This window comes from Oncorhynchus keta, chromosome 8, assembly GCF_023373465.1.
Source record: "Oncorhynchus keta strain PuntledgeMale-10-30-2019 chromosome 8, Oket_V2, whole genome shotgun sequence".
NCBI lineage: Eukaryota > Metazoa > Chordata > Actinopteri > Salmoniformes > Salmonidae > Oncorhynchus > Oncorhynchus keta.
In genome coordinates, this window is record NC_068428.1 from 23,373,053 (window position 1) to 23,388,479 (window position 15,427).

At 48.1% G+C, this 15,427-nt stretch overlaps 1 protein-coding gene across 1 annotated transcript in view; it reads left to right on the forward strand.

Annotated features, from left to right (window-relative positions):
* Positions 1–15,427, forward strand: part of syne1a (spectrin repeat containing, nuclear envelope 1a) — a 201,305-nt gene that overhangs the window by 48,642 nt on the left and 137,236 nt on the right. The window contains exons 36-55 of the mRNA XM_052523863.1: positions 2,273–2,396; positions 2,487–2,653; positions 2,794–2,947; positions 3,114–3,781; positions 3,929–4,108; positions 4,362–4,515; positions 4,794–4,952; positions 5,574–5,756; positions 5,887–5,988; positions 6,102–6,305; positions 6,587–6,794; positions 7,780–7,892; positions 8,014–8,219; positions 8,470–8,631; positions 8,835–9,114; positions 9,481–9,656; positions 10,696–11,005; positions 11,116–11,280; positions 12,851–13,210; positions 15,028–15,164. Coding sequence (XP_052379823.1) covers positions 2,273–2,396; positions 2,487–2,653; positions 2,794–2,947; positions 3,114–3,781; positions 3,929–4,108; positions 4,362–4,515; positions 4,794–4,952; positions 5,574–5,756; positions 5,887–5,988; positions 6,102–6,305; positions 6,587–6,794; positions 7,780–7,892; positions 8,014–8,219; positions 8,470–8,631; positions 8,835–9,114; positions 9,481–9,656; positions 10,696–11,005; positions 11,116–11,280; positions 12,851–13,210; positions 15,028–15,164 — 4,212 coding nt within the window. The remainder of the gene's footprint in view (positions 1–2,272; positions 2,397–2,486; positions 2,654–2,793; positions 2,948–3,113; positions 3,782–3,928; positions 4,109–4,361; positions 4,516–4,793; positions 4,953–5,573; positions 5,757–5,886; positions 5,989–6,101; positions 6,306–6,586; positions 6,795–7,779; positions 7,893–8,013; positions 8,220–8,469; positions 8,632–8,834; positions 9,115–9,480; positions 9,657–10,695; positions 11,006–11,115; positions 11,281–12,850; positions 13,211–15,027; positions 15,165–15,427) is intronic.

Consider the following 15,427-nt stretch of genomic DNA (forward strand, 5'->3'; position numbering starts at 1 on the left):
AACCAAAAACAGCCTATACTTGTGTCAACTAACACAGCACAAGGCCATCAAGACACTCAGGACAATCACCCACAACACAACCAAAGAATATGGCTGCCTAAATATGGTTCCCAATCAGAGAACAAAAAACACCTGCCTCTGATTGAGAACCACTTCAGACAGCCATAGACTTACCTAGAACACCCCACTAAGCTACAATCCCACAATATACCAAAACCCCAAGACAAAACACACCACAATACAAAAACCCCATGCCACACCCTGGCCTGACCCAATACATAAAGATAAACACAAAATACTTTGACCAGGGCGTGACAGGCGGAATAAATTCAACTACACATATGTCTGTTTCATCACAAAACCACAAAGCAACATCTGTCCCGTGAAGTCCACAAAGCAACATCTGTCCCGTGAAGTCCACAAAGCAACATCTGTCCCGTGAAGTCCACAAAGCAACATCTGTCCCGTGAAGTCCACAAAGCAACATCTGTCCCGTGAAGTCCACAAAGCAACATCTGTCCCGTGAAGTCCACAACATCTGCCCGTGACATCTGTCCCGTGAAGTCCACAAAGCAACATCTGTCCCGTGAAGTCCACAAAGCAACATCTGTCCCGTGAAGTCCACAAAGCAACATCTGTCCCGTGAAGTCCACAAAGCAACATCTGTCCCGTGAAGTCCACAAAGCAACATCTGTCCCGTGAAGTCCACAAAGCAACATCTGTCCCGTGAAGTCCACAAAGCAACATCTGTCCCGTGAAGTCCACAAAGCAACATCTGTCCCGTAAAGCAACATGGTCCACAAACATCTGTTAATGTTTTGAAGTCCACAGTCTTCCTAAACAACAACATAGTCCACAATCTGTCCCGTGAAGTCCACAAAGCAACTATTTCATACCAACAGTTAAATCATCTGTAGCATGGTCAAGTTAATGTTTTACACAGTTTACTAAACAACTAGTGATTTAGAACCACAGAGTTACCACAAGTCAACTCAAAGACAACAGGAGCCCTGCCTTCACTGTTCCAGCACCATTTACACTTAAACATTTAAACATCATCAAATCAACAAGGCTATATATGCTTAGTTTAATACACTGAAAATAAACTTAGAAATGTAGTCCAATCAACGTTGCTAAATATCATGTGGCTGTCCATGGTACTAATTTTTGTATGTGTGTGTGTGTGTGTGTGTGTGTGTGTGTGTGTGTGTGTGTGTGTGTGTGTGTGTGTGTGTGTGTGTGTGTGCACACACATGTGTGTGTGTGTGTGTATGTGGCTCTGTCATACAGTACACTTCTGGTTTTTGTTGTCATAAGTTACCTAGCTAAAATGCTTGCTAGCCTGACTTCCTCGCATGGGAAACAATGAACCAGCTAAGCTAGCTAGCTACATATTGCACTTCAATTGTCTCAGGCCAGTGGCACAATATAAAAATGTATGGTTCAGATCAGAGTATCGGCATCATAATCATTGGCCTGTACAGAGAATTAAGTCCAAATCCCCATCTCCATCCATGGCTTAGGAAAGAGCATATTTAGCAAGCTAGCTACTGCAGGACATCAACACAAGCAGACCAGAAACAGACACGTTTTTCTGACAATGACGTTTTGCTTTGGATGTAATTTGATTGGTCTGAAGCAAAATCCAAACTGGCCTCCCTTGGGGGTCATTTTGCTGCGACAGGACAACCCACAATTGAGCTCAGCTCAACGCTGATTGGCAAAAAAAAATATTTTTTTTTTATCAAGGGAATGCTTGCTGGCGTCAATCAGTCAAATACTATGGCGGCAATATGTCATACATCTTTGGTCCAGCCATCATCAGACACATGGGCTGCCCTTAATAAGACGGAGGGGCGCTGTTTCCCTACTCGGATGATTTCTCCAGTGAGATTCAGCCACTTGCGAATTGAAGAAAAACTATGAAAACACAGCGATATTAGTCAAATATTTGGGGAAGCCTGCCTTCCCTTAGCATCCAAGAATACACGCCACTTGTGTGTGTGTGTGTGTGTGTGTGTGTGTGTGTGTGTGTGTGTGTGTGTGTGTGTGTGTGTGTGTGTGTGTGTGTGTGTGTGTGTGTGTGTGTGTGTGTGTGTGTGTGTGTGTGTGTGTGTGTGTGTGTGTGTGTGTGTGTGTGTGTGTGTGTGTGTCAGTAATATTATATTATGAACTAGGAGGTGTGAATCGGATAAATATTCTCGCTACCAATTGTACTAGACCTTATTTCCTTTCCGGTATTTAAAAGTGTCCTCTGTCCTGTTTGTCTCAGGTATGAGAAGGAGAGTTCCAGTCTCAGGTCCTGGTTAGACAGATGTGAGTCTGTCTGCTGTCCAGACACTCAACTCCTCTCTACAGGCAAAGCAAAGCTGATGAATGAGCTGCAAACTGTACAGGTAAAGAGTGTTAACATCAATCCACAATCATATTTCAATAACTAAATCCTAATTATTGTACATATTTTATGATATCTTATGATATTACAGGAAATGCAGAGTGATTTGCAGTCCCATGAAGCTTTTCTGCAGGGTGTGGTGAGTTTGGGGGCGTGTCTCTACCCTACAGCACCAGAGGGGCGGGTCAGAGAACTCACTGATGACATTACACAGCTGGAGGAGAGAAGCACCTCAATGAAAAACAGTATAACACAAAGGTAAGGACGTGAGTTGTGTTCCACCTGACATAACACACCTACAGTAAATATACAGATGACCAAAGTAGGATTTCCATCAAGGCCATAATCCAGGAGTTTACCCCTTGGCACACACACCCTTACACCTCTCTCCTCTGCAGGCTGCAGCAGCTGCAGACACACCTGTCTCAGGTGGAGCTCTTTGACGAGGCCCTGCTGACCCTCACCCAGTGGAGCGAGAACTTCTTGTCTGTACTCAGAACGACTTCCCAGGTCAACATAGCTGACCTGCAGGCTGCTGTCACCCAGGTCAAGGTGAGTTAGACTACGTTTGTTGCCTGAATTGTGTCTTAATTGTGCTATAAACACACCAAGTATCCCTTTGAGATGACAAGGATCGATCCTGTAGAATAGATTATGAATTTCTACGTGAATGTTGATGTTGAAACTTTTAGGCTAAACTCTTCACTGCCTTTCCCAGGAGCATGAGGAGTCCCTCCAGGAGCAGACAGCCCTGAGAGAGACCCTACAGCAGAGAGAGTCCTCCCTCCTCTCCTTCTCCTCCCCAGAGGCCCAGCAGCAGCTCCAGGGCCAGAGGAAGGACTGCCTGCAGCCCCTCAGCGAAGCCCAACATCTGCTCCTTCTCCGTGGAGAGAGCCTGGCTGAGCTGGGGGTCTTCCTCCAGAGACATGGAGCTGCAGCCGGGGAGGTCAGAGGCCTCCGGGAGGCTGTGGAGGGCAGGGGGAGCTGGGACCGTTCGAAGGCTGAGGAGCTGCACCACGGGCTGGGAGAGGTGGCCGGGGATGTGGCCCGTCTGGAGGCCCAGGCAGTGGGGTTGGATGGGAGGCTCAGCAAGGCCCACCTCCACCTGAGTGGGGCGGAGTGTAAAGGCTCCAGGGAGGGGGGTCTGGGTCAAGGTCCCGGCCAGGGGAGGACGTCGTGCAGGGGCCAGGCTGTGGCCCTCATGGTGGCCCTGGAGGGGGTGCAGCGAGGCCTGGGGTGGAGGCAGAGCCAGGCGGAGGCCCTGGGGGCACTGTGGACCTCCTTCAGGGAGAGGAGGGAGGAGGTGATGAGGAGTCTGAGGGAGCTGGAGGAGAGGGCCAGGCAGGAGGGGGCCAGAGAGAGCAGCGTACAAGCCTTTCAGAACAGGTACAACTAATATCTCTCATAATATAGACACTGCCAGCGGAAGAATGCAACCAAAATACATTTGTTTACATCTCATTTTATGGTTTATATACTCTATGATAAATATATTGAGTTAAATCCCCACTGTCCCCCGTCTCTTCTCCCCAGTCTGCGATTCTTTGTCCAGTTGGAGGATGAGCTTCAGTCTCTGCAGCATTCCCAGCAGTGGCTGAGGGAGAGGGGAAGCCAGCTAGCCCAGAGAGACAGTGAGCTGGCTGGGGAGGCACTCAGGGAGGTGGGCCTGGTGGAAACAGCCTGGGATAACGTCAGGAAGATCATCACTGATGGGTGAGGATGGGTGAGGGAGGGAGTGGGGGAGAGAATGGTTGGTTGGGTGGTGTAGTAGATCCAGCATTTGTTATTGTGTCAGTAAGCTCACTATGATGAACATGGAGCAGTAGCTGGAGTCTCGGCGCATTGTTTCAACATCTGTGTCAATTAACAAAATGTTTTCTACATATTTTCCATTTTGTCCAGAGAGGATTGTTTCCTGTTTAGTCTTAGTTACATCAAGTTGTCAATGTTGTCTCTCCCCCTCCAGTCAGGAGCAGTGTGGACTCCTGGTGGAGCTGCTACGTCACTTCCATTCCCTCAGGTCCACCCTCAGTTCCACTGTAGAGAACGCCTTGACCGTCACTTACAACCAGCCTGACCACAACCACAACCCAGAGGAGGCCAAGAGAATACTCTCACGGGTCAGTCACACTGTGATTAACCGTGGTCCAACCATTTTCCAGCAGTAGAGTCCTATCTACTGTACTGTAATGAATGATACTGATACAATAGCAGGTATATCAATATTTCACATGCTTGTAATACAGTTATAGCAATGCCTTATACAGTCTGAAAAAGTGTAGTCATATAGTTCATATAGTACAGTAGGCCTACGATGCTCTTGGGATAATATCTATGCTGTGATTTCCACCTAGTGGTGAAGTGTTGTCATTACACGTTTTCTCTCTTGTCTCAACAGCACGAGGCAGTGATAGCTGAGCTGAGAGGAAGACAGGAGGACATGGACCTGTTCATCAGTTCAGGAGAGGACCTGCAGAGAGAGCTGGCAAACGTGCCACACTGTGGCTCCGACAGCATCCAGAGAAGCATGGACACACTCAGGGACCAGTGGCTGCAGGTGAGGGAGCTAGGATGAGGAAGAGAGCTGAGGGTTTAATTTCTTCTGGGTGTAGATGGTTTTGTAATTCACTTTGGAGGCAACAGATTGTTAAATCACAATCTTTCGCTCTTTCTCTGAACATATTTGTTTGTTTGTCTCTCATTTTCTCTCCCTCTGTCTCTCTCTCTCTCCCCCTGTGGGATTCAGCGGAGTGCTCAGCTGTCACAAATGAGCGTGCAATATCAACAAGTCTAGACATGTTGTCTGCCTTTCTCTCTCTCACTCTCCCCCCTATCTTTATCTCACTACCTCACTACCTCTTGAAAACAAAGATAGACTCTTTCTCTCTATCTCCTTCTCTTAATTGCAGGCCAATAACTCAAGAGACAGAGACAGATCCTGAAAGCTGATGTTTTTTTATTGAACCTTTATTTAACTGTGAAAGTCAGTTAAGAACTCATTCTTATTTACAATGACGGCCTACCGGGGAACAGTGGGTTAACTGCCTTGTTCAGGGGCAGAACGACAGATTTTTACCTGGTCAGCTCTGTTACTGGCCCAATGCTCTAACCACTAGGCTACCTGGCACCCCTAGCAGGTATATAAATTGTACATTTATTGGCCTGTCCTGCCCTGTAGGTATCAGAGAGGATCCAGACCAACGCTGAGAGACTAGGCCTTTGTGTGTCCCTATGGGATGACCTTAAGACCATGGAACAGGATATCGACCAATGGGCAGCAGCCTCCATCGCTGACCTCACTGAGGGTGTGGCCAATCTTAGTGACAAGCAGGGGACAGAGACACACCTTGCCACTTTCCAGGTTAGACCAAGCTGGGCAGTCTAGTCCTAGTATGGATGAAGATCATCACATTGTTCACTGTTGCAAGACCTAATGTAAAAATCTAATCAAAGGATGCCAGCTGAAAGAGTCTCTTGCTATGTTGTAACAGGCGGAGGTGGAGAGGAGAGAACAGAGGCTGGATGCCTTGCAGGAGAGGCTGACCAAGCTCCAGGACCTGGCCAAGCTCCAGGAGACACCCATCCAGCTGCAGGTGAGTTTTAGGTTCAGAGGTCATGATATTCAACAAGTTATCCTCAGCAAAAAAGAGACTTAACCATGCAACATGTGGAGAATGTCAACCATATGTCTCCCTGTCTCTCTCAGGTGATGGAGTGTGACCTGAGGAAGAAGATCAGTCATGCCCAGGAGGTGTTTGACCAGGCCAGACATTCTCTGACCTACTTCAGCTTCCAGAAGCAGCGCCTGGAGGACCTCATGTCCCAGATGGCCGAGCGGCTGGAGACCGTGGAGAGCTCCCTGTCTGACCTGACGGAACCCTCCGGACCAGAGGATATGATTCGAGTCAAGGTATAATATTACCCTTTCCATTTCAACCAAGCAGAAAAGCACATGTTGATGGAAGGAGTTTCCTTCCCAGGCTCTCAGTTTTATAGAGAGTGTATAGAACTTTGACAAATGGTGAATTTGGCTGTTTATCACTTTCAATGCTCACAGAAATCCATTAAAATACAATTGTAGGTATGTTATTTACTATCCTAACTAAGCTAGTAAAAATCGATTATATTGAATTCTATTTCTAGCCACCCCTGAGTGACAGTCAATACCTTCTCTCCCCTTCCCCCTCCCAGGATCTCCAAAGTTCCCTCCAGCAGCAGAGGGGTGATATAGACATGGCCAGGGAGACGCTTAGTTCACTCTGTAGGTCCCACCCCTCCCAAGAGCTGACCCATATGTCCACTGACCTCACCCTGCTGGCCAAGAGGACCGAGGCTGCAGCACAGCTCAGCTCCAGGACCCGCGGGACTCTGCAGGACGCACTGCAGCTACGTTTCAACAGTGAGCAGAGGGTTAAATTGGGGTTTTGTGCTGATATGTTTAGGTTATAAAGGTGGATTTCCCTTTGTAAGTTTCAAATAGATATGAACTCAATTCCCACTGTTTGCTCTCTCCCATCCAAATGGCCCCCTCTTCATTGTAACCCTTGCTTGTATTACTATGTACAGACTCTGTGGATGGACAATAGCAGAGCAGCCAGGAGACAATGTACGAATAGTTTGCATAAAGTAGGACACATGAAAACACCAAGGAGGAGTTGACATGATAAAATAGCTCAGGACACTAGGGATGGAATGAAGGCTGCGTTATACTGCCTCATACATACTTAGAGGAGTCAGGACAGATTGATCCCTGTAAAGACCTTTTATCTGTACCATATAGCATCACATGTTGCTTTTAAATGCTACTGGTGCCTTAGATTGCATTTTGATTATCCTTTCCCCAGGGCACACTCAAACTGCACTGACACACTGTCTGGCACGCACACACGCACCACGCTCACACACACGCACCACGCACACACACACGCACCACGCACGCACACACACACGCACCACACACACACACACGCACACACACACGCACCATGCACACACACACGCACCACGCACACACACACGCACCATGCACACACACACGCACCACACACACACGCACCACTCACACACACCTGTGCCTCTGAGAGTAATGTTGCTCTCGTCACCGGTGCTCTCAGGGGAGTCATTTGGGATTGTTGCCAAGGCAACCATGTGCCGCACCATGCAGACACACCCACACATCCCATCTGCCTGACAGCATCTCTCCTCCCTCGCCCTCCCTTGTTCGCTGACACAATCTCTCCCTTTCTCCCTCTACTCTCTATCCACCTCGATTCTCCTTCCCCTTCACCTTGTCAACCATATTTTCTCCCTTACTCATCCTCTCACTCCTTCTCTCTTCTGTTCTCATCCTATTTCTCTTTCATTCGTTCTTTCCATCTGAGCAGAGGTCGTTCAAGAGTTTAACTCCTGGCTCTCTGAACGGAAGGCGGAGCTAAAAGAATGTTCTGACCAATCAGGAGATGTCACCTCCCTGGGAAACAAGGTGGAGAGGCTAAAGGTACTGTCAATCATAGTTAACTGTTATGTGTTAACATTATTGTTACTACTGTGTTAGTCTATGCCATACTGCTTTAGTTCCGCTCTAAACTATTCACCACCCTTCCCCTCCTGACCCCCAGGTGGCGCAGGAGCTTGTGGAGGAGGGTGAGCAGCACCTTGGCCAGGTGTGTGGCGAGGCAGAGAGGCTGCTGCTCCACCTGCCTAAGACGGGGTCGGGACAGGTGCAGGAGCGCCTCTCCTCCTGCCAGAGGGACTGGGAGGGGTACAAGGAGGGGTGCAGACAGACCCAACAAGATCTGGAGGAGGGAATCACCCTACTGACAGAGTGAGTGTGTTTGTGTGTATCTAGCAGGTGCTCCTCCTGCTAGAATAGATTGTCCTACCAGTATTGTAAGTGTGAGTTTGTGTAACACAAATAACCCTGTTTATTCTGAGAATGTAGAAGAATGATGTTGTTGTGTTGTGTGATGATGCTAGATCATTTCCCAAAGGATATCAAAGTGTTCTAACTGGCTAACTATAACTTGACTTGTTTTAGTTGTAGTCGTCATATTGGCACTGTTCCGCTTTCTCAGGTTTGAGGGCCGTGTGGAGGGACTAAGGGACTGGCTGGAACAGATGGAGCGTAGCCTGAAGAGAGAGCCTCCTCTGGGGGGAGAGGAGCAGCCAGGAGTCCCTGACAGCATTGACGAGCTGGAAAGAGTGGAAGAGATCCACAGAAAGCTGCTGACAAAGAGGTTTGTGTGTGTTGTGTTCTAAACTAAAGAGCCTTAAAGAGCACTGAGATGAGTCATTCATCTTGATAAGGCATGGTGGTGGTACATGTTGCTGTAATGTTGTTATTTAATTATTGGTAACTGACATACTGTATATACACGCACTGTATGCTAGTCAGTCATTAATTCACTTTAAGATGTTGCTTTACCATCTCTCCCCCAAGGAGTTCTCTGGATCGTCTCAGCCAGGAGGCCCAGTCTCTGCGTGAGGCAGGTCGAGGCTGTGGAGGGGAGGTGAAGGCCACAGCCCAGCTCCAGACCCACCACCAGACCTTGCTGCAGGGGACCAGGGAGCGCCTGAGAGGGTGCCTGGAGAGCCAGGCATTCGGAGAGACCCTGCATGGGGTGTGGCTTTGGCTGGAGGACATCCAGGAGCGTCTGGGAAGTCTGGGGAGCACTATGGGCAACAAAAAGGAGCTGGAAGAGAGGCTGGAGCAAGTGCAGGTATGTAAGGAGGGAGCCGTGCCACATACACACACACACACACACACACACACACACACACACACACACACACACACACACACACACACACACACACACACACACACACACACACACACACACACACACACACACACTCACTCGGACACACATTTAAGACATTTGTTGATTTACACATCCTTTCACACACTCTCCGCATTCTGCATACACACCCACACACCCTGTGACTGGAGTAATACAATGCTGCAGTTCTTCGATCAGACACAAGAGAGCGCTGTTGTTTACTTCTGTACAGGAAGTCTTCCTGCCTGAGCACAGTACTATAATACTGATCGTCCCCTCTGACCCTATTGTTGATCCATTCAGGACATCCTGCTTCTGAAGGGTGAGGGCGAGGTGAAGTTGAACATGGCGGTGGGGAAGGGTGAATTGGCCATCAGGAGCAACAGTGCGGTGGCGGGACAGGAAGTGATCCGCTCTCAGCTGCAGGAAGTGGAGGACGTGTGGGCCACGCTGCTGGTGACCGCCATGAGCTGCCACAGGTAGAGACCCTTCCACGTCTCGACCCGGCACAGCCAGAAGACTGGCCACCCCTCAGAGCCTGGTTCCTCTTTAGGTTTCTTCCTAGGCTCCGGCCTTTCTAGGGAGTTTTTCCTAGCCACTGTGCTTCTACATCTGCATTGCTTGCAGTTTGTGGTTTTAGGCTGGGTTTCTGTATAGCACTTTGTGACATCAGCTGATGTAAAAAGGGCTTTATAAATACATTTGATTGATTGATTCCATTCACAATGTCAAACTTAAAGTAATCTGATAATAACCATAACATAACCTAAAGATTGTTTTGTAATCTTGAGATTTTACCTCACTTCAGCTGATGGTCAGTGCTGGCTTATTCTTGCTTGCCAGGCTTGGAGGCTGCTGGGAATGGGACCAATATTGCCACAATAACATTAACGTCTATTAGATTTATCCTATTAAATCACCACTTGACTTTGGCTTTGTAATATTGAGTTTCCAAATGCCACACCCTTAGATGTGGTTTAAGACCACCTGTGTTAGCGATCTCCTCTGGATTGTATTCATCATATCATATTTATGTCTAAATACCATTAATTACAATTAGGTTCCGAACATAATGAGAGGTATTTGTCTCTTTGTGTATGTGTCTGTCGTGTGTGTGTGTGTGTTAATTGAGTGGTTATTGCCCCTCCTGCTAGAATTGATTGATCTCATTAGGGACTAAATGGAGGATGGCAAGCAAGAGGGATCTCACATGGGGTGTGTGTGTGTGTTTAAGGAGGGGAGGGTTTTTAGTGGGAGCTAAGGGGTGGCAGTTTGTGTGTGTGTGTGTGTGTGTGTGTGTGTGTGTGTGTGTGTGTGTGTGTGTGTGTGTGTGTGTGTGTGTGTGTGTGTGTGTGTGTGTGTGTGTGTGTGTGTGTGTGTGTGTGTGTGTGTGTGTGTGTGTGTGATATATCTCTTATATCCATCTAATAAAATGTGCCTGTATATTTGTCTACATTTTAATACACATCTACAATATATCTCACCTCTGTATTATTCCATACGTCTCATCTCTCCTAGTCGTCTGGAGTGGACGGTGGCCCAGTGGGGGTGTTACCTGGACAGTGAGGCCCAGCTGCAGTGCTGGTTGGAGGCAGTGGAGGGGGACATATGTGGCCCTCTCATCCCCCAGCCTGGCCTCAGAGAGAAGGCTTCCCAGCTGGAGAGACTGCAGACCCTGCTGGCTGACCTCCAGGAACACCAGGGGTCCCTATCCAGTCTGGAGGAGAGGGCGGCAGAGCTCTTCAAGAAGACCGGGGATGCAGCTTTCAGCCAGGAGGCCCGCGCTGAGTTGCAGGGGCAGTTTGATGACCTCATAGCACTCGTAGAGGTGAGGAAGTTGTTTGTGGTGTTGGCTGGATCGTCATCTTGACCAATGTTGTTGTTTTGGGGAACCGTTGGTTAAGATGATTGATGTTTGTGACTGTCCCTATCCTTTAGGAGAGGGTGGGACTATCAGAGGGCGTGGTCAGGGAACACCAGCAGTACCTGGAGACTGTGAGGGAGCTCACTGATTGGCTGATGTCAGCAGGGGAGGAACTACAGCGCTGGTCTGATACATTGGGAGACTCCGTCTCTTTACAGAGGAGGCTATCAGAAGTGCGGGTAAGAGGACTCCAGAATAAACGATACCCTGGTTCTAAATCAACCCCTAGCCACTTTACTTCCCTAACTCATCACCTGCACTAGCTAAGCTTTTAGAATTTGGTATTTATTAGGATCCCCAGGAGCTGTGGCGATAGCAGCAGCTACTCTTTCTGGGGTCCACAAAAATATAGAGCATAATGTAGTAGGTTAACAGGCAAGATCAACTCAAGGACAGAACTACATCAATGTAAATACATAAATCTCTCTAGACAACCTTGTGCTTCTTGTCATAGAATGTCTACATGTTCATTTACTCATTAAACAGAGCCTCTCATCCAAAACTATTGATACATTAGAGTGGAGTTTGTTAAATACATCAAGTGAGACATATTCTATTTCGTACTCCACACATTTCTGATGGCTCAATTGTTCAAATATCCTGTGAAAAGGAACAAGAGAATTGCTGTTCACATTTTCCACTGTTAGTCGATCCCTCCTTCTGCAATTACAGAGGCGAAAAAATGTGTGCGAACATATTGATTTGCATTTTTATTCACACGCTGGGTCTCAATGATCACATTATAAGTGTGTGTGTGCCGTGTGTGTGTGTGTGTGTGTGTGTGTGTGTGTGTGTGTGTGTGTGTGTGTGTGTGTGTGTGTGTGTGTGTGTGTGTGTGTGTGTGTGTGTGTGTGTGTGTGTGTGTGTGTGTGTGTGTGTGTGTGTGTGTGTGTGTGTGTGTGTGTGTGTGTGTGTGTTTAATGAAACAGAAATATAAATGCATGTAGTTCCCTGTACTGTATACACAGTAACTGCTGCATTTCTATTTGTGTGAGCACTCAAAGTGGTAATTTCTCCCCGTTGGCGCCTGAATGTGGCTTCCCTCTTTTATTCCCTCCATCAGGTTGCTGCTATCACACTAAAGTGTTAGCTTTTCACACTCTCTGCCTCTCCAGCCACTCCAATCTGAGCAAGAGAGAGGGGGAGAGAGAAAAGAAGAGAGAGAGAAGAGGAAAGAGAGAGAAAAATGAAGAGAGAGAAAAGGGGAGAGAGAGAAAAATGGAGAGAGAAAAATTAAGAGAGAAAATGAGAGAGAGAAAAATGGAGAGAGAAAAGAGGAAAGAGAGACAAAAATGAAGAGAGAGAAAAGGGGAGAGAGAGGGAAAAGAGGAGAGAGAAAAATGAAGAGAGAGAAAAATGAAGAAAGAGAAAAGAGGAGAGGGAGAGAGAAAAATGAAGAGAGAGAAAAGAGGAGAGAGAAAAGGGGCGAGTGAATGAGTGGTAGAGAGAGAAAAAGAGCAGAAGAAGAAAATGGGAGCTGGAAAGAAGGGAAAAATAAGAGGGAGAAAAGGAAATAATATGAGTGAGAAGATACAGTGAGGGAGGGAGAGAGAGAGTAAGGTATATAAGGAGGGAAAAGCCCTACCCTATAGGCTGCCTTAAATAGAATCAGCATTAGAATCAAAGACGTTTGCGACAGCAGTGCCAGTTACCGTAGCAACTTTTGTTCTTCTCCCTCTCTCCCTCCATCCCTCCACCCCCTTCCCTCCATCCATCCATCCCCCTCCCTCCTTCCCTTCACGTAATCAGGAGCGGGTGGAGTGTCGGTTGCTGGAGGGCCGTGATCGTCTCAGTCGCGTGCGTCGAAGCAGTGGAGCCACAGCTGAACACACAGCGGCTGGAGGGTGTGAGGCCATGGACCGCCAGCTAGGGGCGCTAGCCCAGGCTCTGGAGCAGTGGGAGGGGGCCGCCCTGAGAGCCCGCGACGGCCTGGAAAGGGCCCTCACCACGGCAACAGAGCAGGAGCAGGAGTACGAGCGTCTGACCGCCAGGATGGAGGAGGAGCTTAGGGAGCTTGATGGGCGGCTAAAGGGGTGGAGCCAGGAGCTGAGCAGAGCGGAGGGAAGGAGCATTGGGGAGGAGGCAGTGGAGGGGTGGCAGCAGGCTAAGGTAAGGGCTGTGTTAAAAGGTACACTGTAGTGTAGACCAAGGCTCTTCAAGGTGGAGCTATGATGATAACAACGATAATGATGGGGCCTTATTCAATAGGTAATGCAAAGCCACCTGTCTTGTGCTGTGAGAAAATGTTTTCAGTAAAGCTGGCAGAGAAAGTCTGATCGATGTTGTCACACACATACTGTACACACACACACACACACACACACACACACACACACACACACACATTATTTCTCTGTCAGTAATTATCCATTTGATTTGTAAATCCAGATATAAAACAAATTAAATGTGTAAATGTGACGACTTAGGAGTGACAGCTACAATCCCCTCTCTCTCTCTCTCTCTCTCTCTCTCTCTCTCTCTCTCTCTCTCTCTCTCTCTCTCTCTTTCTCTCTCTCTCTCTCGCTCTGTTTCTGTCACTCTCTTCACATCTCTTAATTTCTCCAGCGCCCCACTCACCCCCTCCCTTCTCTTTCTCCATTTTTCTCTCTTTTTTCTGTATTCTCTCTGACATTTGTATTCTCCCTCTCTCTCGGTCATTCTCTGTATATAAACGTGTCTAAACTGAAGTCTCCAGCAGTACAGTAATGTGTTTTCCTGCTGCCGAGGGACTCAATTTAGTCCCAGTGTGTTTCTGTGGATGTGTTTCCTACTTCCCCCTTCCCTGTCCTGTGATTTACAACAAGCACAGGATGTTTAGAGTTTTCTCTCTGTTATGTCAAGGACTCTGTGGCTTAGCATTGGAATGTTAGTCGCCTTGATTTTCTCCCATTGTCTCTTTTGTCATTTCTTTGACGATCTTGATTTGGGGGCTGTTTTGGAAGAGAAGGAGAAGTCCTCCCTCTCCTCCTCTTCCCTGTTTCCTGTATCCAGCCTTGTTTATGTTATCAGTTTGTGTGAGCTCTCCTGCATCTGCACGAGCTGACAGCTGAATTCCACCGGGGGGAGAGGGAGGAGGGAGGGGGGGGGGAGGGAGGGGGGAGAGAGGGAGGAGGGAGAGAGGGAGGAGGGAGAGAGGGAGGGGGAGAGAGGGAGGAGGGAGAGAGCGAGTGTGAAAGAGAAAAACAGTGAAGTGAGGGAGCAGGGAGAATTAGGGAGGCTAGAAAGCGAGGGAGTAACAGGCAAAGAGAGAGAGTGAGAACTAGATAAATAAAGAGGCAGAGGGGAGGAGAGAGCAACGAGTTTAGATTGAGAAAGTGAGAGCGCACAGGCGAGGGGAGGAGAGAGGGAGGGACAGAGGCAGAATCCAGGGAGAAAAGGAGAGAGAACTGGGAGTCTAAGCAATGTGAGTAGAACTTGAGAGTGTGAGAGAGAGAGAGAGAGAGAGAGAGAGAGAGAGAGAGAGAGAGAGAGAGAGAGAGAGAGAGAGAGAGAGAGAGAGAGAGAGAGAGAGAGAGAGAGAGGGAAAAGAGGCAGGGAGGGAGGAGGGGAGTGTTCAGTGGAGGAGCGAGAGAGCGAGGCATTTTCATATTTTTATGGGAGGAGTGAAATAATCATGACTGTGTGAGTGCAGAATGTGAGGCATGTCGAGGAGAGCGGGAGAGGAGAGCTTTATCCAGAGGCTCCTTCCTGCCTGCAACGGCCATGCTCCCTGAAGAACAGAAATGCTATTGTACCAACAGTGCCTGAGGACTGAGAAGGAGCACACTAGGGAGTGAATGGAAGTGTGTGTGTGTGTGTGTGTGGTGACTAGGGTTATGCAGATCCGACCCTCCGCAGATCTGCCTGGCCTTGACACACTCTGACACACAGAACACACGGAGCTGAGCTGAGCTTGGTGTTCTCTCTCTGGGTCTGTATGTTTTCAGGAGACACTGGAGGGCTTGCTGAGTGCTGAGCCCATGGCAGACAGGCTGAAAGCTCAACTCAATGACCTGGTCCGCTACTCCAGAGACCTGGGACCCCACTCAGACAGGGTCACTGCTCTCATCAAACAACACAACAGGTAGGTGTGTGTGTACTTGTATTTATGTATTATCCCTAATCCAAGGCAGCAGCTACTCTTCCTTGGGTCCAGCAAAATACAATATATTTCACAACACATTAAGTGTGTGCCCTCAGGCCACTACTCTACTACCACATATCTACAACACAAAAACCCTGTGTGTGTGTGTGTGTATGTTATGATGTGTCAGTGTATAATGGTGTCTAAACTGAAGTCTCCAGCAGTACAGTAATGTGTGTGTGTTGTAACGGGTTAAAGGTGAC